The following is a 26,939-nucleotide window of genomic DNA, read 5'->3' as shown; positions in this document are numbered from 1 at the left end:
CTTAATCCCCGACCCCTATCTTGTTCCTCCCCGTTCCTTCTCCCCACTGGTAACCACTAGTTTGTTCTTTATATCCGTGAGTTTGTTTCTTTTCCATTGTACTCACTCGTTTGTTTTATTTTTTAGATTCCACATATAAGTGATATCATATAGTATTTCTCTTTCACTTATTTCACTTAGCATAATACCCTCTAAGTTCATCCATGTTGTTACAACAAAATTTCATTATTTTTAAATTTAATTTAGTTTTTAATTTTTATTTCTTTAATTGAAGTATAGTTAATTTATAGTGTCATGTTAGTTTCAGGTGTACAGCACAGTGATTCAGATATATATATATAGATATATATATAGATAGATATATATATATATTCTTTTTCAGGTTCTTTTCCCTTATAGGTTATTACAAAATATTGAATATAATTCCCTGTGCTATACAGTAGGTCCTTGTTGGTTATCTATTTTATCTATAGTAGTGTGTATATGTTAATCCCAACCTCCTAATTTATTCCTCCCCCCCACTTTGGTAACCATAACTTTGTTTTCTATGTCTGTGAGTCTCTTTCTGTTTTGTAAATAAGTTTATTTGTATTATTTTTTAGATTCCACATATAAGTGATATCATATAGCATTTGTCTTTCACTTATTTCACTTAGCGTAATACCCTCAAGTCCATCCATGTTGTTGCAAATGAGAAAATTTCATTATTTGTTATGGCTGAGTAGTATTCCATTGTGTGTGGGGTGTGTGTGTGTGTGTGTGTGTGTGTGTGTGTGTGTATACATCCCATCTTCTTTATCAATTCATCATAGGCTCTTTGAATCATAGGTGTGTAGTCTCCTCTGGCCTTTTTCTTTTTCTTTTTTTTTTTTTTTTTTTGCAGTACGCGGGCCTCTCACTGTTGTGGCCTCTCCCACCGCGGAGCACAGGCTCCGGACACGCAGGCTCAGCGGCCATGGCTCACGGGCCCAGCCGCTCCGCGGCATGTGGGATCTTCCCAGACCGGGGCACGAACCCGCATCGGCAGGCAGACTCTCAACCACTGCGTCACTAGGGAAGCCCTCCTCTGACCTTTTTCATTCCTCAGTGCACAATCTTTGGTTCTGTGACTCATTTCTTAATTCCCAGGAGGCCTTTGAACTGGTGTCAGCCACTCCTGGCCCCTTGCTTCAGTTTGCTATTCTTAGAGATTGACTTTGTTTTCTGACCTTCCTTCCTTCCAATTTCTAGATTGGTGAACTATCTCACTTCCAGCATTTGCAGGGGCATCTTCTCAGTCCTGAGCAATAACTGGAACCTCACTGAATTGAACCTCAGTGGCAATACCCTGGGGGACCCAGGGATGAAGGTACTATGTGAAACACTCCAGCAACCTGGATGTAACATTCGCAGATTGTGGTAAGAACACGTGTGTGTCTCTGTGTGTGTGTGTATGTGTGTGTGTGTGTGTGTGTGTGTGTGTGAGAGAGAGAGAGAGAGAGAGAGAGAGAGAGAGAGAGAGAGGGAGAGAGAGAGAGAAAGGGAGAAGAAGGACCAGATTAGTGATTAGTTTTCTAAGGTTGTCATAACAAAGTACAACAGACTGGGAGCCTTAAACAACAGAAATTAATTTTCTCACAGTCCTGGGGGCTAGAAGTCCAAGATGAAGTTGTCAGAAGGGTTGGCTTCTTCTGCATATTCTCTCCTTGGCTTGTGTTTGGCTGTCCTCTCCTTGTGTCTTCACATGGTCTCTGTGTGTGTCTGATTTCTTCTTCTTACAAGAACACGTCATGTTGGATTAGGGCCTACCCTAATGACCTATTTTAACTTAATGACTTTTTAAACCCTGTCTCCAAATATAGTCACATTCTGAGGTCCTAAGCGTTGAGACTTCAACATGAAATATTTGGGGGGGACACAATTCAGCCCATAGCAAATGGGAAGGCAAAATTGATTGGAGGACAGTTGTTTGGGAAGTTTAAGATGGGGAAGAATAAAGGGGAACTGAAATTAAGTCATTTGTTGGTGTTATGAAAGGACGTGACTTTCAATATCTTCCATTTCTTCATCAGCCATGCTTACCGATGAGATTTGAAGAGTTTCATCAAATACAGCAATGGCTACCTGGGCTGGAACCCATCAAAATAGTTTGCATAGGTTAAATTGTCACAGGGAATCTCTTGTAGATTTATTAATAAAATGCTTGCTGTGAGCCCACACTGTGAATCAGACTCGCATGCCCTGAGTTGAGCACACAGTCGTATTGGCCACCCCTCCAGCCGTTTTCCATCACACATCTGCATTTTTGATGAGCTACACAGCCAGTGTTAAAGTCCACCACTCCAGGAGATTTTCATTCCTTCCTCTCTTGTTCATCATAACCACTCCATCCCCAGTCTTATTTTACCTAGTACACAAACCATTGTCCACTTTTCCTCATCCTCACTCTGTTACTGACTAGAGTCCTTAGACACCTTAATCAACAGAAAGTAACTAGAGGCCAGATTTGAATCCAGGCAAGGCTTTATTGGGGCTCGTGCTACAGCACAAGGGAGCAAAAACAAGTAACAGGTGCCCTTGCTCACTCCCTGAGGGGGGGTGAGCTGGTCCCTTAAATGCGGTGAGGGTAGGGGCCAGAGGTGTGGCTTAGGTGGCCTGCCACCCCCTTGGTGGTGCTGTGTTCAGGGACCATGCACAGTACCCTGCTTTTGCTCCCGGCACCTCAGAAATGGCAGTTGGGTTTTGACTTTTTTGTATCTTATTGTTCATAATTTGCCCCAACCGCACACATGAATGCAGTTATGTTTAGTCCCTTAGAGTTTCTTTGCATTCTGTTGCTTGAGCAGATATTTGTCCAGGTGCAAGTACTGCAGTAAAGAGTCCCAGGTCCCAGCCTATCTCAACTCCACCAGCCCAGGTCCAACAACCACCATGATTTGCCTGGATAGTGCAATAGACTCTAAGACCATAAACCTCTCATGACAGGATTCACGTTTGTTCTGCAATTGTCTCTATAATGTCTGGAGACATTGTTCTTACCATGTGTTCTTGCCCCAAAATACATATTGAATGAATGTTGGCTGTTTGGTCTCCCTGCATCTACTTTTGCCACTCACCAATCATTCTCTGTACAAAAGACAGAGTGTTATTTAGAAAATTTTACTTTGATCATGGCTTAAGTGCTTTATCTTTGCTCTTTTGACAAATCATAAATTGTTCTTCTTGCCTTCAAGGCTCTGGCTGGTTTTGACATTTAACCTTCCTCTCCACCATCATCCCATGCCACTCTCCCCATCGCCCCTGTGGGTGCCCCTGTGTGATTCCAGAAAGTGAGACACAAATGGGGAGACATGGGTGAGAATGAGATGTTTTGCAGATAAGATCTATTATCCATTTGCTTCTAGTTGGTGTGGAAATGGAGGCAGAAAAGATGATCCAACAAGCCCCAGGACATTTGAACTCTTCGCCTGGAGATGAGCTGGAATATTGTTCTCGCTCCTCTGATAGGGCCTAATTGTTGGTGGTGGTGGGGATGGTGGTGACAGAGTGTGTGTTTGTGTGTGTGAAGCAAATCAGGAATCAGGGCTGCTTGCTCCTGCAGTTTAGCTGAAGGGCTGGGATTAAATCATCAAACAGTATAGCAGGGACAAGGCTGGCAAAGAGAAAAGGTAGATGGGTACAACCCTAGAGAGAACAGTATCCATCTGAAGGAGTTTCAGCTGTTAGGAACATGTGGTAAAGAGGTGGAACCCATAGGTTCACCATTGTTTTCATTTACAAAGCAGGAACCTGCCATTTATAGACTCATATATATGCCCATTATTTATGGAGGGTGTTCACTGGCAGCTGTGGTCTCAGACTGTGAGCCAGTGAGCCCAACAGCTAACTTCCCAATATGTCTTGAGCTGTAGTCAGGAGTTCTGATAAGATGATACTTTCTTTCATAAACATGTAGTTACAACTTTCTCTTTGTAACATGAGAACACAGTGCCCCTTCCTGGTGCTAAAAACCAATCTAGACCAGAAAGCAGTGACGGAAACGTAGCCCAAGTTCTGACGTTTTCTGTTTCTCTGCTTGGCATGAAGGTTGGGGCAGTGTTGCCTTTCCCATCAGTGCTGCTTCAACATCTCCTCGGTCTTGAGCAACAATCAGAAGCTGGTGGAACTGGATCTGAGCCACAATGCCCTGGGAGACTTTGGAATCAGACTTTTGTGTGTGGGGCTGAGGCATCTGTTTTGCAATCTGAAGAAGCTCTGGTGAGTCTGAACTAATTTCCCTCAAGAAGTATGAGCTGTGGCTTCAATGAGTCACGATGGTTTGGAATTTTAGTGTGAGAATGGCCTTTGCTGCTCAGAGGATTCCCTCTGTTTATCTCTGGGTGTTTGTCAATAATTAATTCAGTTAGTGTTTGTTGTAGTAAAAGCCATATACTCAGCCCTGGAGGGGAACTTAAAAAATCCAAAATGTCATGCTTGCCTTTAAAGTATTTAGAACCTAGCTGAGAAAATAAAACCAATGTACTGCATTGCTATAGAAGAGTTTTTGGACTTGATGACAGGGCCTTGGTCCACACAGAATAGGAAAAATGATGCTAAAGCAATGCAGACACTTGACATTCTATGCGGCTGTTCATTAAATGCTTCTGGGAGACTTGAATTTTGAAGAAGACAAGAAAGCACTTGAAATTGGTAGGGCTGATTCACACCCATTAGGGTGGCTATTATAAAAAAGCAAAGCAAAACAAGACTACGTATTCAGTAAGATAAACCAGAAGAAAAAGGGCAAATATTGTATGATTTCACTTATATGAAGTACCTAGAATTGTCAAATTCATAGAGACAAGATGTAGAATGGTGGTTTCCAGGGGCTCGGGGGAGGGGAATTGGGAGTTATTGTTTAATGGGTACAAAGTTTCAGTTTGGGAAGATGAAAAGGGTTCTGGAGATAAACAGCGGTAGTGTTGCACAATTATGTGAATGTTACTTAAGTGCTACTGAATTGTAGCACTTATAAATGAACACTTATAAATGTTTACGATGGTAAATTTTATGTTATGCATATTTTGCCACAATAAAAGTACATGTAGAGATCTGGGAAGATGTTGTAACATTGCATGGGCTTGGAAGGTGTTTACATGCTATTATACCAACCAGAAAAAGAAGCAGAAAGTTAACAAAGGGCTTGGATGTGCTCTTTCCATGTGTGGACTGGACTATAGGCAAAGGCAGGACGAATGCTTTCTTGAGTCACAGCAGAGTGGGGAGTGGGATGAGAGAGGTGTTGTGACATTCTGCCATCTCTGAAGGTTGGTCAGTTGCTGTCTCACATCGGTGTGTTGTGATGATCTCGCATCTGTTCTGAGCACCAACCATTCCCTGACCAGACTCTACTTGGGAGAAAATGCTCTGGGAGACTCAGGAGTTGGAATTTTATGTGAAAAAGCAAAGAATCCACAATGTAACCTGCAGAAACTGGGGTAAGTCTTCATGAGTGTCTCAGCAATAAAGCAACTTATCTTTAGGGATACATTGTTTGGAAAATGTGAATGGGGGTTACTCTAAAAGAGATTAATCAGATGGAGTTGAGGGTAAAGAATGGAAGAGACAATATCTGAAGTAGAAGTAGATACTACCAACTGCTAGTAAGTTAGTTATGTCTATGCTACTGAATGCAAGTTCGTGTGCCCAGCACACAGTGAGGCAAAACAAACTGGAACATTGCAGTTTGGAGTAGAGAAAGGTTTATTGCAGGACCATGCAACGAGATGGGTGGCTCACGTACCCCAAAACCCTGCACTCCTTTAAGGGTTTCAGCAAACATTTTAAAAGGCAAGTTGAGGGAAGGGCGTGGGTGGTTGTTGCAGACTTCTTGGTGTTATAATCCTTTGTTCTTGCACTGTCCATGTAGGTCAGGTCACACTGTTCCCATAAACCTCCAGCAAGACAAATGTTACCCTGTATTCTGCAACTTTTTATCTCCACATGGATGACTCTTCAAAGTCAGAGCCTTGAGAATAGGCTATTCTGTATATTTCAGGCTACAGGCAACATTCTTATACAAAGGGGCAAAGCATGACTAAGCACAGGCAACAGGGCACAAAGGTTAGAGTAAAAGAACCAGATCTAATATGGAGTCAGATTTGTTCTTCTCTATTACATATAGAAGTGGAGATTCTCAGAGTTGAAAGAAAGCTTAGGAATTGTGCAGCCCAGTGAAGCAGCGAAACCTTTGCTTCTAAGACATTCACGTGGGTAGTCACCCGTTTTACGGGTAAAAATTTCTAGGCACGCTGGTCATTCCTACACTGCCTGCAGTTCTTATTTCTATGCAGCCCCTTCTTTGTTTTTTGTGCGTTGGTCCTTGTTCTGCTCCCCAGGTTCTGCTAAGAGATGCTGATCTGAATTCCTCAGAGACGACAGTCACACTCTAGGTCTTCTCATCTTTTGCCTGGCTGTCTCTAAACCCTTAACCAGGACATGGCTTAGCACCTTCACCTATTTAGTTATGTTGTCCTAGGTGAGAGTTGGTCTGTTAATGTCTCTATTCGAAGCACAATGCCCAGACCTGAACCTGATACTCCTAAAGATGTGTGGTGGAACTTTCACCTCCTGTGGCAGGGCACTATAATGTCACCGGTGAAGCCTGGGATTTCCTTATATTTCTGGCAATCACATTAGATCATGAGTTCTACTGGATGTCTGCAGTCGATAATAATACACATTTTGGGGGTGTTTCTAACACCAATAACCAATTCTCTGCAGACACCAACTGGGTGTCTTACAAGTCAATTCGATTTTAACGCTAACTACCCAGAGTTATTGCAGACCCTTCAGCTAAGGTCTCAGTCCAAAAAGATATCAATGTCAGACATCAATTGCAAGTAGTGGGTCCCCAGATTACTCACACTTCTTTCTGACTTGGCTACAAATTGAGGATTCACATGACCCCCTACTCAGGTGGGAAAATTTGCTAGAATGACTCACAGAAATCAGGGAAATACTGACTTACATTTACATTTTTATAAAGGGTACAAATAATCAGATGAAGAGACACATAGGGTGAAGTACAGAAGGGTCTGGAGCCCAGGGGCTTCTATCCCCATGGAGTTGGGGTGCTTTACCCTCCTGGCATGTGGATATATTCACCAACCCAGAAGGTCTCCAAATCTCATTGTTCAAGAGATTTTATAGAGATTAACCTCCAGCCTTCCTCCCCTCTCCTTCCTGGAAGTTGGTGGATGGGGCTGAAAGTTCCAACTTTCTAATCACTTGGGCTTTCTGATGATCAGCCCATCTGAGCCTATCTAGGGAACCGACCTTAAGTTACCTCATTAGCATAAACTCAGATGTGATCAAAAGGGGCTCCTTTGAATAACAAGAGACACTCCTATTACTCAGGAAGTCCCCAGGGTTTTAGGACCTCTGAGCTGGGAATAGGGGACAAAGGCCAAATGTATTTCTTTTTTTAAATTTTTTAACATCTTTATTGGAGTATAATTGCTTTACAATGGTGTGTTAGTTTCTGCTTTATAACAAAGTTAATCAGCTATACATACACATATATCCCCATATCTCCTCCCTCTTGCATCTCCGTCCCACCCTCGCTATCCCACCCCTCTAGGTGGTCACAAAGCACCAAGCTGATCTCGCTGTGCTATGCAGCTGCTTCCCACTAGCTGTCTATTTCACATTTGGTAGTGTATATATTTCCATGCCACTCTCTCACTTTGTCACAGCTTACCCTTCCCCCTCCCCACATCCTCAAGTCCATTCTCTATGTCTGCGTCTTATTCCTGTCCTGCCCCTAGGTTCTTCAGAACAATTTTTTTTTTTTTAGATTCTATATATATGTGTTAGCATACAGTATTCGTTTTTCTCTTTCTGACTTACTTCACTCTGCGTGACAGACTCTAGTCCATCCACGTCACAACAAATAACTCAATTTTGTTTCTTTCTATGGCTGAGTAATATTCCATTGTATATATGTGCCTACCACAAAAATACCCACTGATACGTGCACTTTACCGTGTATCACTGCTCTTCCATGTTCTTTACATTGGGTTATCTCAGTTGGCCTCATAAAAACTACACTGAGTAGATATCAGTGTCTCCAACTGAAAGACGAGAACGTGAAGCTCAAAGAGCTTAAAGGCAGGAAAACCCAATGCAGATACAGTCCAGTGTAACCCACCACCCACCCCTTAACTCCAGCACACCGCTGCCTCATGATGAGTTGCTAGTAGGCTCTCTAGAAGGCTTCTACAATATATCCTGCCCTCTCCAACCTGTGTGGCACCTCACATTTAGGTCTGTTAAATTTCTTCATATCTTTCTTTTGACTCATTTTCTAGGCATTATTTTAATTTAATTTTTAAAAAAATATACAGCAGGTTCTTATTAGTAATCTATTTTATACATATTAGTGTATACATGTCAATCCCAATCTCCCACTTCATCCCACCACCTCCTCCACCTCCCTGCTTTCCCCCCTTCGTGTCCATACATTTGTTCTCTACATCTGTGTCTCTATTTCTGCCTTGCAAACTGGTTCATCTGTATCATTTTTCTATATTTTCCACATATATGCGTTAATATATGACATTTGTTTTTCTCTTTCTGAATGACTTCACTCTGTATGACATTCTCTAGGTCCATCCACGTCTTTACAAATGACCCAATTTCATTCCTTTTTTATGGCTCAGTAATATTCCATTGTATATATGTACCACATTTTCTTTAACCATACGTCTGTCGATGGGCATTTAGGTTGCTTCCATGACCTAGCTATTGTAAATAGTGCTGCAGTGAACATTAGGGTGCATGTGTCTTTTTGAATTATGGTTTTCTCTGGGTATATGCCCAGTAGTGGGTCATAAGATAATTCTATTTTTAGTTTTTTAAGAAACTTCCATACTGTTCTCCATAGTGGCTGTATCAGTTTATATTCCCACCAACAGTGCAAGAGGGTTCCCTTTTCTCCACACCCTCTCCAGCATTTGTTGTTTGTAGATTTTCTGATGATGCCCATTCTAACCAGTGTGAGCTGATACCTCATTGTAGTTTTGATTTGCATTTCTCTAATAATAAGTGATGTTGAGCAACTTTTCATGTGCCTCTTGGCCATCTGTATGTCTTCTTTGGAGATATGTCTATTTAGGTCTTCTGCCCATTTTTGGATTGGGTTGTTTGTTTTTTTAATATTGAGTTGCACGAGCTGTTTATATATTTTGGAGATTAATCCTTTGTCCATTGATTCATTTGCAAATATTTTCTCCCATTCTGAGGATTGTCTTTTCGTCTTTTTTATAGTTTCCTTTGCTGTGCAAAAGCTTTTAAGTTTCATTAGGTCCCATTTGTTTATTTTTGTTTTAATTTCCAATACTCTGGGAGGTGGGTCAAAAAATGTGCTGCTGTGATTTATGTCAAAGAGTGTTTGTTCTTCCTATGTTTTCCTCTAAGAGTTTTATAGTATCTTGTCTTACATTTAGGTCTTTCATCCATCTTGAGTTTATTTTTGTGTATGGTGTTAGGGAGTGTTCTAATTTCATTCTTTTACATGTAGCTGTCCAGTTTTCCCAGCACCACTTATTGAAGAGACTATCTTTTCTCCATTGTATATCCCTGCCTCCTTTGTCATAGATTAGTTGACCATAGGTGCGTGGGTTTATCTCTGGGCTTTCTATCCTGTTCCACTCATCTTATTTCTGTTTTTGTGCCAGTACCATATTGTCTTGATTACTGTAGCTTTGTAGTATAGTCTGAAGTCAGGGAGTCTGATTCTTCAAGCTCCATTTTTTCTCCTCAAGATGGCTATGGCTATATGGGGTCTTTTGTGTCTCCATACAAATTTTAAGATTTTTTGTTCTAGTTCTGTAAAAAATGTCATTGGTAATTTGATAGGGACTGAATTGAATCTGTAGATTGCTTTGGGTAGTATAGTCGTTTTCACAGTATCGATTCTTCCAATCCAAGAACATGGTATACCTCTTGATCTGTTTGTGTCATCTTTGATTTCTTTCATCAGTGCCATATAGTTTTCTGAGTACAGGTGTTTTACCTCCTTAAGTAGGTTTATTCCTAGGTATTTTATTTTTTTGTTGCAATGGTGAATGGGATTGTTCCCTTAATTTCTCTTTCTGATCTTTCATCGTTAGTGTTTAGAAATGTAAGAGATTTCTGTGCATTAATTTTGTATCCTGTAACTTTACCAAATTCATGGATTAGCTCTAGTAGTTTTCTGGTGGCATCTTTAGGATTATCTATGTACAGTATCATATCATCTGCAGACAGTGACAGTTTTACTTCTTCTTTTCCAATTTGTATTCCTTTTATTTCTTTTTCTTCTCTGATTGCCATGCCTAAGACTTCCAAAACTATGTTGAATAATAGTGGTAAGAGTGGACATCCTTGTCTTGCTCCTGATCTTAGAGGAAATGCTTTCATTTTTTCACCATTGAGAATGATGTTTGCTGTGGGTTTGTCATATAGGGCCTCTATTATGTTGAGGTAGGGTCCCTCTATGCCCACTTTCTGGAGAGTTTTTTTCATAAATGAGTGTTGAATCTTGTGAAAAGCTTTTTCTGCATCTATTGAGATGATCATATGGTTTTTATTCTTCAATTTGTTACTATGGTGTATCATTTTGATTGATTTGCACATATTGAAGAATCCTTGCATCCCTTGCATCCCTGGGATAAATCTCACTTGACCATGGTGTATGATCCTTTTAATTTGTTGTTGGATTCTGTTTGCTAGTATTTGTTGGGAATTTTTGCATCTATATATATCAGTGATGTTGGTCTGTAATTTTCTTCTTTTTGTAGTATCTTTGTCTGGTTTTGGTATCAGGGTGATGGTGGCCTCATAGAATGAGTTCAGGAGTGTTCTTCCCTCTGCAATTTTTTGGAAGAGTTTGAGAAGGATGGGTGTTAGCTCTTCTCTAAATGTTTGAAAGAATTCACCCATGAAGCCATCTGGTCCTGGAATTTTGCTTGTTGGAAGATTTTCAATCACGGTTTCAATTTCATTACTTGTGATTGGTCTGTTCATATTTTCTATTTCTTCCTGGTTCAGTCTCGGAAGGTTATAACTTTCTAAGAATTTGTACATTTCTTCCAGGTTGTCCATTTTATTGACATAGAGTTGTTTGTAGTAGTCTCTTAGGATGCTTTGTATTTCTGCAATGTTTGTTGTAACTTCTCCTTTTTCATTTCTAATTTTATTGATTTGAGTCCTCTCCCTCTTTTTCTTGATGAGTCTGGCTAACGGTTTATCAATTTTGTTTATCCTCTCAAAGAACCAGCTTTTAGTTTTATTGATCACTGCTATTGTTTTCTTTGTTTCTATTTCACTTATTTCTGCTCTGATCTTTATGATTTCTTTCCTTCTGCTAACTTTGGGTTTTGGATTTCTTTCTCTAGTTCCTTTAGGTGTAAGGTTACATTGTTTATTTGAGACTTTTCTTGTTTCTTCAGTTAGGATTGTATTGCTATAAACTTCCGTCTTAGAACTGCTTTTGCTGCAACCAATAGGTTTTGGATCATCGTGTTTTCGTTGTCATTTTCCTCTAGGTATTTTTCGATTTCCTCTTTGATTTCTTCAATGATCTCTTGGTTATTTAGTAGTGTATTATTTAGCCTCCATGTTTTTGTGTTTTTTATGTTTCTTTCCCTGTAATTTATTTCTAATCTCATAGCGTTGTGGTCAGAAAAGATGCTTGATATGATTTCAGTTTTCTTAAATTTACTGAGGCTTGATTTGTGACCCACGATGTGATCTATCCTGGAAAATGTTCCATGTGCACTTGAGAAGAAACTGTAATCTGCTGTTTTCAGATGGGATGTCCTATAAATATCAGTTAAATCTATCTGGTCTATTGTGTCATTAATGCTTATGTTTCCTTACTAATTTTCTGTCTGGATGATCTTTCCATTGGTGTAAGTGAGCTGTTAGAGTCCCTCACTATTTTTGTGTTACTGTTGATTTCCTCTTTTATAAGTGTTTTTTGCATTTGCCTTATGTATTAAGGTACTCCTATGTTGGGTGCATATATATTTATAATTGTTATATCTTCTTCTTGGATTGATCCCTTGATCATTATGTAATGTCATTTCTTGTCTCTTGTAACATTATTTTAAAGTCTATTTTATCTGAAATGAGTATTGCTATTCCAGCTTTCTTTTGATTTCCATTTGTATGGAATATCTTTTTCCATCCACTTACTTTCAGTCTGTATGTGTCCCTAGGTCTGAGGTGAGTCTCTTGTAGACAGCATATATAGGGGTCTTGTTTTTGTATCCATTCAGTGAGCCTGTGTCTTTTGGTTGGAGCATTTAATCCATTCACATTTTAGGTAATTATCTATATGTATGTTCCTATTACCATATTCTAATTGTTTTGGGTTAGTTTTTGTAGGTCCTTTTCTTCTCTTGTGTTTCCCACTTGGAGAAGTTCCTTTAGCATTTGTTGTAGAGCTAGTTTGGTGGTGCTGAATCCTCTTAGCTTTTTCTTGTTTGTAAAGCTTTTGATTTCTCCGTTGAATCTGAATGAGATCCTTGCCAGTAGAGTAATCTTTGTTGTAGATTCTCCCCTTTTATCACTTTAAATATATCATGCCACTCCCTTCTGGCTTGTAGAGTTTCTGCTAAGAAATCAGCTCTTAACCTTATGGGAGTGCCCTTGTATGTTATTTGTCATTTTTCACTTACTGCTTTTAATAACTTTTATTTGTCTTTAATTTTTGTCAATTTGATTACTATGTGTCTCAGCATGTTTCTCCTTGGGTTTATTCTGCCTGGGACTCTCTACATTTCCTGGACTTGGGTGACTATTTCCTTTCCCATGTTAGGGAAGTTTTTGACTATAATCTCTTCAAATATTTTCTCAGGTCCTCTCTCTCTCTCTTCTCCTTCTGGGACCCCTGTAATGTGAATCTTGTTGCATTTAATGTTGTCCCAGAGGTCTCTTAGGCTGTCTTCATTTCTTTTTATTCTGTTTTCTTTATTCTGTTCCATGACAGTGAATTCCACCATTCTGTCTTCCAGGTCACTTATCCATCCTTCTGCTTCAGTTGTTCTGCTATTGATTCCTTCTAGTGTGTTTTTCATTTCAGTTATTGTATTGTTCATCTCTGTTTGTTTGTTCTTTAATCCTTCTAGGTCATTGTTCTTTAATTCTTCTAGGTCTTTGTTACACATTTCTTGCATCTTCTTGATCTTTGCCTCCATTCTTTTTCTGACGTCCTGGATCATCTTCACTATCATTATTCTGAATTCTTTTTCTGGAAGCTTGCCTATCTCCACTTCTTTTAGTTGTTTTTCTGGGGTTTTATCTTGTTCCTTCATCTGCTACATAATCCTCTGCATTTTCATTTTGTCTGTCTTTATGTGAATGTGGTTTTCATTCCATAGGCTGCAGGACTGTAGTTCTTCTTGCTTCTGCTGTCTGCCTGTGGTGGATGAGGTTATCTAAGAGGCTTGTGCAAGCTCTTGATGGGAGTGACTGGTGTTGGGTAGAGCTGGGTGTTGCTCTGGTGGACAGAGTTCAGTAAAACTTTAATCTATTTGTCTGCTGATGGGTGGGGCTGTGTTCCCTCCCTGTTGGTTGTTTGGCCTGAGGCAACCCAGCACTGGAGGCTACAGGCTCTTTGGTGGGGCTAATGGTGGACTCTTGGAGGGCTCACAACAAGGAATACTTCCCAGAACTTATGCTGCCAGTGTCCTTGTCCTCGAGGTGAGCCACAGCCACCCCACCCCACCTCTGCAGGAGCCCCTCCAACACTAGCAGGTAGGTCTGGTTGAGTCTCCTATGGGGTCACTGCTCCTTCCCCTTGGGTCCTGATGTGCACACTACTTTGTATGTGCCCTCCAAGAGTGGAGTCTCTGTTTCCCCCCAGTCCTATCAAAGTCCTGCAATCAAATCCCACTAGACTTCAAAGTCTGATTCCTTGGGAATTCCTCCTCCCATTTCTGGACCCCCAGGTTGGAAAACCTTATGTGGGGATCAGAACCTTCACTCCAGTGGGTGGACTTCTGTGGTATAAGTGTTCTCCAGCTTATGAGTCACCCACCTCGGGGTTATGGGATTTGATTTTATTGTGATTGTGCCTCTCCTACCATCTCATTGTGGCTTCTCCTTTGTCTTTGGATGTGGGGTATCTTTTTTGGTGAGTTCCAGTGTCTTCCTATCCGTGATTGTTCAGCAGTTAGTTGTGATTCTGGTGCACTCACAAGAGGGAGTGAGTGCACCTCCTTCTACTCTGCCATCTTGAAGAAATCTCTGTGCTGGTGTCTGGACTTATTGAGGCTCAGGTTCTTTGTGTCTCAGTGCAGAAGAACTTCAGCGAGAGGCACAGTGATAGGCAAGAACTAGATTTATTAATGTAGGATGCTTGTAAGAGATGCAAGCGGGCAAGTGAGAGAGCTGTCTAGGCATTTTTGAATCATGATCCGGTCAGTATTACCTAGACATATAACAAGCAAACTGTAAATGTCTTCATTAATGTTACTGACAGAAATACCAACCAGATCAGCACCAAATACATCAGGAAGGGTCTTTACTGAGGAATAATCTGTTAATCCATAATTAAAACCCATAGATGTTCACAAAGCTCTGTTACCTCCTTGGACCAGTCCCAGTGACCCATCCTCATATATTGCCAAGCTCTTTACCAAAAAAAGTCTATATTCAATGCCTTCATTTCCTTCCCTTATATCATTACTCTATCTCAGCAATTTGGCTTCTGCTACTCTTGGTTTGTTCAACAGATATGATTTATCCCCTTTATTTTCCAGGTACTCTGGGGGCTCAGTTGTGGGTGTTGATAGTAGCAGTGAGTAAAACAAACCAAGACCCGGGTTTCACAAACATTCTTATAGTGGGTGATAAACACTAGACAATAGACAAGCAAAACAATGTACAATATATGTAAGCTGTATAATAAAAACTGGAGTGACAATGAGGACTCCTTCCTTGCCCAAGTGTTCAGTAAATGCCTCTCATGCAGATGACATGGGATTGGGTACTAAATAAACTGAGAGTGAGAGCCATGAAGAAGCCAGGGGAAAACACTCCACACAAAGCAAAAAGAAGTGAAGAGGGTCAGAGCATAAACTCTCAGTTGACCCTCAGTGATCCTGTTTATGACTCTTGTAGATTCTCCTCAGTCCTAATCCTAGTTGAAATCTGTTGCCTTTAATTCTGTTCATCATCTCCTCCTTGAGACCCTTCTTTCTTGTTTTTAGGGCACTGCTCAGTTTTTCCTGCTAATTTTATGGCTTCTGCTTCTCTGGCTTCTGCATTGACTTCTCTTCCTGTGGTCTGGGGATTTCACGATTGGTTTTCTTTTTCACTAAATGTTTCTACACTCTCTGGGAACTCTCATATGCCCCTCAGCTTTGAAAACAACCTGTATACAGGTGGCTCCCCAAACAGATCTTAAACCTAGATGTTGCTCTTGTGCTTTTTTCTTTTTAAATAGACATTTTTTAGAGGGGAATTAGATACAGCAAAATTGAGAGGAAGATACAGAGATTTCCCATATGCCCCTTACCTCACATATGCACAATCTCCCCCATTATCACCATCACCCCCCAGAGTGGTACATTTGTTACAGCTGATGAACCTACACTGACATATCATAATCACCCAAAGTTCATAGTTTACATTAGGTTCACTCTTCATTTGGTATTCTCTGTGGGTTTGGACAATTGTATAATGATATGTATCTACTATTGTAGTAACACAGAGAGTAGGTTTACTGACCCCAAAATCCTCCATGCTTGGTCTATTCATCCCACCCTCACCTCTAATCCCTGGTAATCACTGATCTTTTTACTGTCTCCATAATTTTGCCTTAAACAGAATATCATACAATTCCATTGTCTGGATGTACCACTTTATTTATCCATTCACCTAATGAAGGATATCTTGTTTGCTTCCAAGTTTTGACAATTATGAATAAAGCTTCCATAAACATCTGTGTACAGGCTTTTGCATGGACATAACTTTTCAGCTCTTTTGGGTAAATACCAAGGAGTGATATTGCTGGATCATATGGTAACAAGTATTTAGTTTTGTAAGAAACTGAAAAACTGTCTTCCAAAGTGGGTATAAAATTTTGCATTCCCACCACCAATGAATGAGAATTCCTATTGTTCCATATCATTGCCAGTATTTGGTGTTTTCAGTGTACCAGACTTTGGCTGTTCTGATATGTATGTGGTGGTATCTCATTGTTGTTTTAATTTGCATTTCATTGATGACATATGATGTGGAGCATATTTTCATAAGTTTATTTGCCACCTGTATATCCTCTTTGATAAGGTGTCTGTTAAGGCATTTAGCCCATTTTTTGTTTGTTTTGTTTGTTTGTTTTTGTTCGGTACGCGAGCCTCTCACTGTTGTGACCTCTCCCGTTGCGGAGCACAGGCTCCGGACACGCAGGCTCAGTGGCCATGGCTCACGGGCCCAGCCGCTCCGCGGCATGTGGGATCTTCCTGGACCGGGGCACGAACCCGTGTCCCCTGCATCGGCAGGCGGACTCTCAACCACTGCGCCACCAGGGAAACCCTAGCCCATTTTTTGACTGGATTTTTTCTTTTCTTACTGTTGGGTTTTAAGTGTTCTTTGTATATTTTATAACAGTCCTTTATCAGATATATCTTTTGCAAATATTTTCTCCCAGTGTAGCTTGTCTCTTTGTTCTCTTGACAGTGACTTTCTCAGAGGAGAAAATTTTAATGTTGATAAAGTCCAACTTATCAATTATTTATTTCTTGGATCATGAGTTTGGTCATCGCCAAACTAAAGTCATTGCCAAACCCAAAGTCCTCTAGATTTTCTCGTATGTTATCTTCTAGGAGATTTATAGTTTTGTGTTTTACCTTTAGGTCTGTTTTGAGTTAATTTTTGTGTTATTTTTGTGAAGGGTATGAGTGTCTGGATTCATGTTTTTGTATGTGGATGTCTAGTTGTCCAGCACCATTTGTTGAAAGGACTTATCTTTGCCCTTGCTCCTTTGTCAAAGATCAGTTGACTATATTTATGTTCCTCTATTTCTGGGCTCTCTATTCTGTTCCATTGATCAATTTGTCTATTCTTTTGTCTTCATTACTGTTATTTTACAGTAAGTCATTCAGCTGAATAGTGTCAGTCCTCCAACTTTGTTCTTTTCCTTCACTATTTTGTTGGCTATTCTGGGTCTTTTGCTTCTACATATAAACTTTAGAATCATTTTGTCAATATCCACACACACAAAAAAAACTTGCTGGGAAGTTTATTGGGACTGCATTGAATCTATAGATTGCGTTGGGCAGAACTGACATCTTGACAACATTGAGTCTTCCTATCCATGAACATGAAATATCTGTCCATATATGTAGTTCTTGATTTCTTTTATCAGGCTTTTGTAGTTTTCCTTATGTAGATCTTATACATATTTTGTTAGATTTATACCTAAGTATTGTTGCTGAAATTTGGCCTCTGTTCACCTGCACTGAATAAAACTGTGGACACAGAGTTTTGGATGAAGTAGAAAAGAATAGCTTTATTGCTTTGCCAGGCAAAGGGGGCCGCAGTGGTCTAATGTCCTCAGAACTGTGAGTCCCACACTGGAGGGTGTAGTAAGGAGCCTTATGGTGTTCAATGAGCAGGGCGTGGTCAGCTTGTGGACATTCTTCTGATTGGCTGGTGGTGAGGTAATCAAGAGTCAGCATCATCAACCTACTGGTTCCAAATGGTCTGGGGTCTACGCACTTGTGGGCAGCATACAGTTAACTTCTTCCACCTAGTGGGGGTTTCAGTTTCTGCAAAACAGCTCAACGGACATGGCTCAGAATAATATCTATAATCCTTGAGGAAGAACTAAAGGTCCTTGACTTTGTTTAATGACTAAAGTATTATTATTTTGTCTTGCTTGACTGTTTACCTTTCTTTCTGCATTTTCTCATTTCTCTGATTAAATTTATTCTTTGACTAAAGTATTTCTTCAGACAAAAGGCAGGTGGAGGACGTGGGTGTAGGTCTATTCTGGGTTAAATAGAGTCCTGCTTGGTTAAAATGTTTCAGTTTTTTGGGTGTTAATATAAATGGTATTGTGTTTTATTTCAAATTCTACTAGTTCATTGCTAGTATAGGAAAGGGATGGATTTTTTTAAATTAAATTTTTATTTTATATTAGAGTATAGTTAATTTACAATGTTGTGTTAGTTTCAGGTGTTCAGCTAAGTGATTGAGTTATACATATTCATATATCCATTCTTTTTCAGATTCTTTTCTCATATAGGTTATTATAGAATATTGAGTAGAGTTCCCTGTGCTATACAGTAGGTCTTTGTTGATTACCTATTTTATATATAGTGGTGTGTATATGTTAATCCCCAAATCCTAATTTATCCCTCCCTCCCCACATTTCCCCTTTGTTAACCATGAGTTTGTTTCCCAAATCTGTGAGTCTGTTTCTGTTTTGTGAATAAGTTCATTTGTATCATTTTTTTCTTTTGCGTCCACATATAAATGATATCATATGATATTTGTATTTCCTGTCTGACTTACTTCACTTAGTATGATAATTTCCATATCCCTCCATGTTGTTGCAAATAGCATTGTTTCATTCTTTTTTTATGGCTGGGTAATATTCCATTGTATATATGTACCACATCTTTTTTTAAAATAGTTGATTAACAATGTTGTGTTTATTTCTGCTGCACAACAAAGTGATTCAGTTATACATATATTTATATATACATTTTTTTCAATATTCTTTTCCATTATGGTTTGTCCCAAGATACTGACCATAGTTCCTTGTGCCATACAGTAAGACCCCATTGTCCATCCATTCCATATATAGCAGTTTGCAACTGCTAACCCCAAACTTCCACTCCATCCCCCCAACACCCTCCCCCTTGGCAACCACAAGTCTATCTTCTATGTCTGTGAGTCCATTTCTGTTTCATAGATAAGTTCATTTGTGTTATATTTTAGATTCCACATGTAAGTGATATCATATGGTATTTGTCATTCTCTTTCTGAGTTACTTCACTTAGTATGACAATCTCTAGTTCCATCCCTGTTGCTGCAAATGGCATTATTTTGTTCTTTATTTTTTTAATTTTTGGCTGCATTGGGTCTTCGTTGCTGCGTGTGGGCTTTCTCTAGTTGCGACGAGTGGGGCTACTCTTCGATGAGGTGCATGGGCTTCTCATTGTGGTGGCTTCTCTTGTTGTGGAGCACAGGCTCTAGGCACGTGGGCTTCAGAAGTTGTGGCACGTGGGCTCCAGTAGTTGTGGCACGTGGGCTCGTAGTTGTGGCCCATGGGCTCTAGAGTGCAGGCTCAGGGTTGTGGCCCACAGGCTTAGTTGCTCCGTGGCAGGTTGGATCTTCCCGGACCAGGGATTTAACCCATGTCCCCGCATTGGCAGGCGGATTCTTAACCACTGCACCACCAGGTCGCTATTTCATTCTATTTTTATGGATGGGTTGTATTTCATTTTATATATATATATATATATATATATATATATATATATATATATATATATACACCACATTTTTTAACATCCTTATTGGAATATAATTGCTTTACAATGTTGTGTTTCTGCTGTATAACAAAACTGAACCAGCTATATGTATACACGTATCCCCATATCCCCTTCCTCTTGTGCCTCCCTCCCACCCTCCCTATCCCACCCCTCTATGTGGTCACAGGGTACCAAGCTGATCTCCCTGTGTTATGCAGCTGCTTCCCACTAGCTATCTGTTTTACATTTGGTAGTGTATATGTGTCAGTGCTGCTCTCTCACTTCATCCCAGCTTACCCTTCCCCCTCCCTGTGTCCTCATAACCTTATATCCTGCAACCATGCTGAAATTGCTTTTTCATTCTAGGAGTTTTTTTGTCAGTTCTTTCAGATTTTCTATATGGAAGATCATGTCCTCTGTGAACACAGCTTTATTTTTTCTTCCCAATCTGTATACCTTTTATTATTTTTCCTTTTGCTGTCTTATTGCATTAGCTAGGACTTCTACTCTGATGAAGAAAAGGAGTGGTGAGAGGGGACATCCTTGTCTTTTTCCTAATCTTAGTGGGAAAACTTCAGGTTCCTTACCTTTAAGTATGCTGTTACCAGTAGGGGTTTTTGTAGATTTTTAAAAACAAGTCCAGGAAGTTTCCCTAATTCCTAGTTTGCTGAGTACTTTTATCATGAATTGGTGTTGGATTTTGTCAAATGCTTTTTCTGTATCTATTGATATGATCATACAATTTTTTCTATATTCTGTTGATGTGATGGATTATATTAATTGATTTTCAAATGTCGATTCAGTCTTGAATACCTGGGATAAATTCCATGTGATCATGGTATATAACTTTTTATACATTGTTGGATTCAATTTAGTAATATTCTGTTGAGGATTTTTGCACCTTTGCTCATAAGAGATATTTATAATGCTGGCTTCATAGAATGAGTTTGGAAATGTTCTCTTTGCTTCTCTCTTCTGAAAGAAGTTGTAGAGGATTGGTAAAATTTCTTCCTTAAACATTTGTTAGAATTCATCAGTGAAACCATCTGTGTCTAGTACTTTCTCTTTTGGAAGTTTGTTAATTATTGATTCAATTTCTTTAATAGATAAAGTTCTATTCAGACTATTTCTTCTTGTTTGAGTTTTGGCAAATTTTGTCCTTAAAGGATTGGTTCATTTCGTCTAACTTATAAAATTTGTGCACATAGAATCGTTTGTAGGATTCCTTTATTATCCTTTTAATATTTTGGGGAACTGTAGAGATTTCCCTTTTTTCATTTCTGATATTAGTAATTTGTGTCCTCTCTCTTTGTTTTTCTTCATTAGCCTGGCTAGAAATTTATCAGTTTTATTGATCTTTTCAGGATTCTTTTGGATTCATTGATTTTCTTTCTTTTTTTTAAAAAATTATTTTTGTCTGTGTTGGGTCTTCGTTGTTGTGTGCAGGCTTTCTCTAGTTCTGTTAAGTGAGGCTGCTCTTCCTTGTGGTGCGTGGGCTTCTCATTGCGGTGACTTCTCTTGTTGCAGAGTACCAGTTCTAGGTATGCGGGCTTCAGTAGTTGTGGCTCGTGGGCTCTAGAGCGCAGGCTCCATAGTTGTGGCACACGGGCTTAGTTGCTTCTCAGCATGTGGGATCTTCCCGGACCAGGGCTTGAACCTTTGTCCCCTGCATTGGCAGGTGGATTCTTAACCACTGCAACACAAGGAAAGCCCAAGATTCATTGGTTTTCTTTTTTTTTTAATATTTATATATATTTATTTATTTTTGGCTGTGTTTTGTCTTTGTTGTTGTGTGTGGGCTTTCTCTAGTTGAGACAAGGGGGTGGTTACTCTTCGTTGTGGTGCACGGGCTTCTCATTGCAGTGGCTTTCCTTGTTGCGGAGCACGGGCTCTAGGCGCGTGGGCTTCAGTAGTTGTGGCATGGGGTCAGTCATTGTGATTTGCAGGCTCCAGAGCGGAGGCTCAGTACTTGTGGAGCATGGGCTTATTTGCTCCACGGCACGTGGGATCTTCCCGGGCCAGGGTTCAAACCTGTGTCCCCTGCATTGGCAGGCGGATTCTTAACCACTGAGCCACCAGGGAAGCTCTCACTGATTTTCTTGTTAAGAATTTATTGTTTTCAATTTCATTGATTCCTGCTCTAATTTTTATTGCTTTTCTTCTGCTTACATTGAATTTAACTTGCTCTTCTTCTTCTAGTTTCCTAAGGTGGAAGCTTAGATAATTGATTTTAGATTTTTATTCTTTATTAATATATGCATCCCTTGCTATAAATTTCCATCTAAGCACTGCTTTTGCTGCATCCCACAAATTTTAAGTTGTGTTTTTATTTTCATTTAGTTTAAAATATTTTAAATTTTCTTTTGAGATTTCTTCCTTGATCCATGCTTTATTTAGAAGTGTGTTGTTTAGAAAATTGACTGTGTTATGAAATTCCATGCCAAAGGTACTTTGCCTGGGTCATTAATATTTATAACTAACCTGTCCTTTGATTTGCATTAATAATGCACCTTGGGATTACACAAAGAATAATTCATAAATACTCTGGTAAAGGGGAAGATGCAATAATTAAAACACAGTCATTAACATGGAAAGAAAAAAGAAGTGTCTTGTTTAGTGTCCATGTATTTTGGAATTTTCCAGCTATCTTTCTGTTATTTCTAGTTTCATTTGATTGCAGTCTGATTTGTTTTTTAAACTTGTTAAGGTATGTCTTATGACACAGAATGTGGTCTATCTTGGTGAATGTTACATGTGAGCCTGAGAAGAATGTGTGTTCCTCTGTTGTTGGATGAAGTAGTCCATAGATGTCAATTTTTTTAAATTTATTTTTTTGAAGTATAGTTGATTTACAGTGTTGTGTTAATTTCTGCTGTACGGCAAAGTGATTCCGATATATACATATATACTCTTTTCCATTATGGTTTATCACAGGATATTGAATATAGTTCCCTGTGCTATACAGTGGGACCTTGTTGTTTATCCATTCTAAATATAATAGTTTGCATCTGCTAATCCAAAACTCCCAATCCCTCCCTCCCCTACTCCCATTCCCCCTTGGCAACCACACGTAGATGTCAATTATTTTCAGTTCATTGATAGAGTTGCTGAGTTCAACTATGTCCTTACTGATTTTCTGCCTGCTGGATCTGTTAATTTCCAATAGAGGTGTGTTAGTCTCCCGCAATGTGTTATAGATACATATATTTTTTCTCCTTGCAGTTCTATCAGTTTTTGCCTCACATATTTTGACATTTTTTAGGCACACATATGTTAAGGATTGTTATGTCTTCTTGGAAAATTGACCAATATAAACATCATATAATGTCCCTCTTTATCCTTAATAATTTTCATTGCTCTGCAGGCTGCTCTGTCTGAAATTAATATAGATATTCCTGCTTTATTTTTTAAATTAAAAAAAATTTCAAGCTTTATCGAGGTATGATTGACCAATAAAAGTCATATATATTTAATATGTACCACATGATGTTTTTATATATGTATACATTGTGAACTAATTTCCACAAACAAGCTAATTAACATACCCATCACATTGTTACTTTTTTGTCCCTGTGTGGTGAGAGCACTTGAATCTACTCTTAGCAAATATCAAATATACAACATATTAACTTGGTGAATGAACAGTCACCAAGCTGTACATTCAGTCTTCAGAACTTATAACTGAAAGTTTATATTCTTTGATCAACATCTCCCCTTTTCCCCCATCCCCCCAACCTCTGGTAACCCCCATTCTACTCTGCTAATTATGAGTTTGGTGGGTTTTTTTGTTTGTTTGTTTGTTTGTTTTGATTCCACATATAGGTGAGATTACATGGTATTTGTCTTTCTCTCTTTGGCTTAAGTCACTTAGCATAATGTCCTCTGGGTTCATTCATGTCACAAATGGCAGGATTTCCTTCTTTTTTAAGGATGAATAATATTCCATTGCATATATGTATACATCTATCTATCTATCTATCTATCTATCTATCTATCTATCTATCTATCATGTATCACCTATGCCACATATCCCCTGCTTTCTTTTGATTAGTGTTAGCATGCTATATCTTTCTCTATCCCTTTACACTTATTTTTTAAAACATTGTTTCTATTCCTGTAATTTTAATCTGTATGTGTTTATATTTAAAGTGGATTTCTATTTATTTATTTATTTATTTTTGGCTGCCTTAGGTCTTTGTTGCTATGCACGGGCTTCCTCTAGTTGTGGCGAGTGGGGACTACTCTTTTGTGCAGTGTGTGGGCTTCTCGTTGCAGTGGCTTCTCTTGTTGCAGAGCAAGGGCTATAGGTGCACAGGCTTCCGTAGCTGTGGCACATGGGCTCAGTAGTTGTGGCTCGTGGTCTGTAGAGTTCAGGCTCAGTAGTTGTTGTGCATGGGCTTAGTTGCTCCGCAGCATGTGGGATCTTCCCAGACCAGGGCTCAAACCCATGTCCCCTGTATTGGCAGGCAGATTCTTAACCACTGTGCCACCAGGGAAGTCCTAAAGTGGATTTCTTGTAGACAATAAACAGTTGGGTCTTATTTTTTGTTCACTCTCTGATACCTGCCTTTTAATTGATTTATTTAGATCATTGATAAATTAATTATTGACATTGTTAGATTAATATCTCATATTTGTTCCCATTTTCCATTTATTGCTCTTGTTCTTTTATCTTATTTTTGTCTTCATCTCTTTTTCTGCCTTTTGTGACTTTAAGTGGACCTTTTATATAATTCCATTTTGTCTCTTTTCTTAGCACATCCATCATACTTTATTTTTTGGCTGTGCTGCCCGGTTTACAGGATCTTTGTTTTCTGACCAGGGATTGAACTGGGCCCATGACAGTGAAAGTGCTGAGTCCTAACCACTGGACAGCCAAGATTCCCTCCATTTTACTTTCAAAAAAATTTTCTTAGTGGTTGCTCCAGAGTTTGCAATACATATTTACAACTAATCTGTCTACTTTCAAATAACCCTATGCCACTCCACAGTATGAATACCTTATAATAACAAAGTAATCCTAATTCCTCCTTTCTGTCTCTTGTATAATTGCTGTCATTCATTCAATTTATATATAAGGATATTTATACACATAAATATAATCATTGAATACATTGTTGCTATTATTTTGAACATGATGTTATCTGTTTGATCAATTAAGAATAAGAAAAATAGGGCTTCCCTGGTGGCGCAGTGGTTGAGAGTCCGCCTGCCGATGCAGGGGACATGGGTTCGTGCCCCGGTCCGGGAAAATCCCACATGCCATGGAGCGGCTGGGCCCATGAGCCATGGCCACTGAGCCTGCGTGTCCGGAGCCTGTGCTCTGCAACGGGAGAGGCCACAACAGTGAGAGGCCCGCGTACGGCAAAAAAACAAAAAAAAAAGAATAATAAAAATAAAAGTTTTTATTTAACCTTCACTTGTTCCTTCTCTGGTGCTCTTCCTTTCTTTATGCATATCTGACGTATATTATTTTCCTTCTCTCTAAAGAACTTTTTAAAGTAACATTCCTTGCAAGGTGTTCTATTGGCTACAAATGCCCTCAGTTTTTGTTTGTATGAGAAACAAAGGCTGAATAATATTCATTTTTGATGGCTAATGTCACAGGGTTCAGAATTCTAGGATTTTTTTTTCTCTCGACGCTAAATAGTTCACTGCATTCTTTTCTTGTTTGCATGATTTCTGAGAATAAGTCAGTTGTAATTCTTATCTTTGCTCCTAAACAGAAAAAGTATTTTCCTCCCTCTGGCTTCTTTCAGGATTTTTCCTTTACCTTTGATTTTTTGTGTTCTGAAAATGATATGCCTAGCTGTAGTTTTTTTTTTTTTTCCATTTTTTTTGGTATCTATACTGCTTGGTGTTCTCTGGATCTGTGATTTGGCATCTGACATTAACTTAGTTAAAATTTTTGGTCCTATTTGTTTCCTGCAATTATTCTGTTCCATTCTCTTCTCCTTCTGGTATTTCCATTATGTATGTGTTACACTCATATGGCAACTTTTATAGTTATTCCACAGTTCTTGGATATTCTGGGTTTTCTTTTCCATCTTTTTTGCTATTTACTTTTGAGTTTTAGAGCTTCCTATTAAGATATCCTCAAGCTCAGAGATTCTTTTCTCAGCTATGTCCAGTCTACTAATAATCCTATCAAAGGCATTCATCTTTTCTGTTACAGTGTTATTATTTTTTGGGTTTTTGTTGTTGTTGTTGTTTTAATCTCTAGCTTTCCTTTTTGGTTCCTTCTTGGAATTTCCATCTTTCTGCTTACTTTTTTTTTTTATGGTTTATCATAGGATACTGAATATAGTTCCCTGTGCTATACAGTAGGACCTTGTTGTTTATCCATTCCATATATAATAGCTTACATCTGCTAACCCCAACCTCCCACTCCATCCCTCCCCTAAGCCCCTAGGCTCAGGTTTTTGTATCTGTTTTTATACAGCAGGTTCTTATTAGTTATCAATTTATACTCATCACTGTATACATGTCAATCCCAATCGCCCAATTCATCAAACCACCACCCCCAACACACCTCAGCTTTCCCCCCTTGGTGTCCATACATTTGTTCTCTACATCTGTGTCTCAATTTCTGCCCTGAAACAGGTTCATCTATACCATTTTTCTAGGTTCCACATATATGCGTTAATGTACGATATTTGTTTTTCTCTTTCTGACTTACTTCACTCTATATGACAGTCTGTAGATCCATCCACGTCTCAACAAATGACCCAATGTCATTCCTTTTTATGGCTGAGTAATATTCCATTGTATATATGTACAACATCTTCTTTATCCATTCGTCTGTCGATGGGCATTTAGGTTGCTTCCATGACCTGGCTATTGTAAATAGTGCTGCAATGAACATTGGGGTGCATGTGCCTTTTTGAATTGCGGTTTTCTCCGGGTATATGCCCAGTAGTGGGATTGCTGGATTGTAGGGCGCGGTCAGCTAACTGCCACGCAGCAGGAAGCTGAAGTAAGCTGAATCATCCTTCCTGTGGCCACTGCGCTTGTGCTAAGTATACTAATGAGGTTTTAAAGTAGCGACCTATCCGATGCTGGCTCACAAGTCGCACCATCGGCGAAAGCCAATCACAGAGCGACACATGTTCTTAATCCCTATATAAGCAGACTGCTATAGGATTGCGGTGTCTTCCTTCCATCTTTTCTTTAACCAAGCTGTGCTCCAATAAAGTGTGATACGAGAAGAATCTTGCGTGTGGCGACTCGTCATTCTGCTGGTCGGAGGCGGCTCGCCGCACTGGATCATATGGTAATTCTATTTTTAGTTTTTTAAGGAACCTCCATACTGTTCTCCATAGTGGCTGTATCAGTTTATATTCCCACAAGCAGTGCAAGAGGGTTCCCTTTTCTCCACACCCTCTCCAGCATTTGTTGTTTGTAGATTTTCTGATGAAGCCCATTCTAACTGGTGTGAGGTGA

General features: G+C 39.3%; 1 protein-coding gene and 1 long non-coding RNA gene across 4 annotated transcripts in view; one reads left to right on the top strand and one right to left on the bottom strand.

The window, feature by feature from the left end:
* NLRP3 (NLR family pyrin domain containing 3) overlaps positions 1 to 26,939 on the top strand; it is a 55,389-nt gene that overhangs the window by 10,887 nt on the left and 17,563 nt on the right. For all 3 annotated transcript variants that reach the window (XR_003428308.1, XM_027084437.1, XM_027084438.1), the window contains 3 exons: positions 1,231 to 1,398; positions 4,066 to 4,236; positions 5,286 to 5,456. Coding sequence is in view for 2 of the 3 variants with exons in the window: in XM_027084437.1 (XP_026940238.1) it covers positions 1,231 to 1,398; positions 4,066 to 4,236; positions 5,286 to 5,456 (510 nt within the window). In the remaining variant the exon portion in view is untranslated. The remainder of the gene's footprint in view (positions 1 to 1,230; positions 1,399 to 4,065; positions 4,237 to 5,285; positions 5,457 to 26,939) is intronic.
* LOC113608328 (uncharacterized) lies at positions 7,802 to 26,316 on the bottom strand. Its single transcript, XR_003428309.1, has 2 exons — positions 26,276 to 26,316; positions 7,802 to 7,968 (listed from the first exon to the last, which is right to left on the bottom strand). It is a non-coding gene; the product is annotated as an uncharacterized LOC113608328 (long non-coding RNA).

Source organism: Aethalodelphis obliquidens, unplaced genomic scaffold, assembly GCF_003676395.1.
Source record: "Aethalodelphis obliquidens isolate GAN/ISIS:26980383/991018 unplaced genomic scaffold, ASM367639v1 scaffold53, whole genome shotgun sequence".
Classification (NCBI taxonomy): domain Eukaryota; kingdom Metazoa; phylum Chordata; class Mammalia; order Artiodactyla; family Delphinidae; genus Aethalodelphis; species Aethalodelphis obliquidens.
This window is presented reverse-complemented; position numbering and strand designations above follow the sequence as displayed.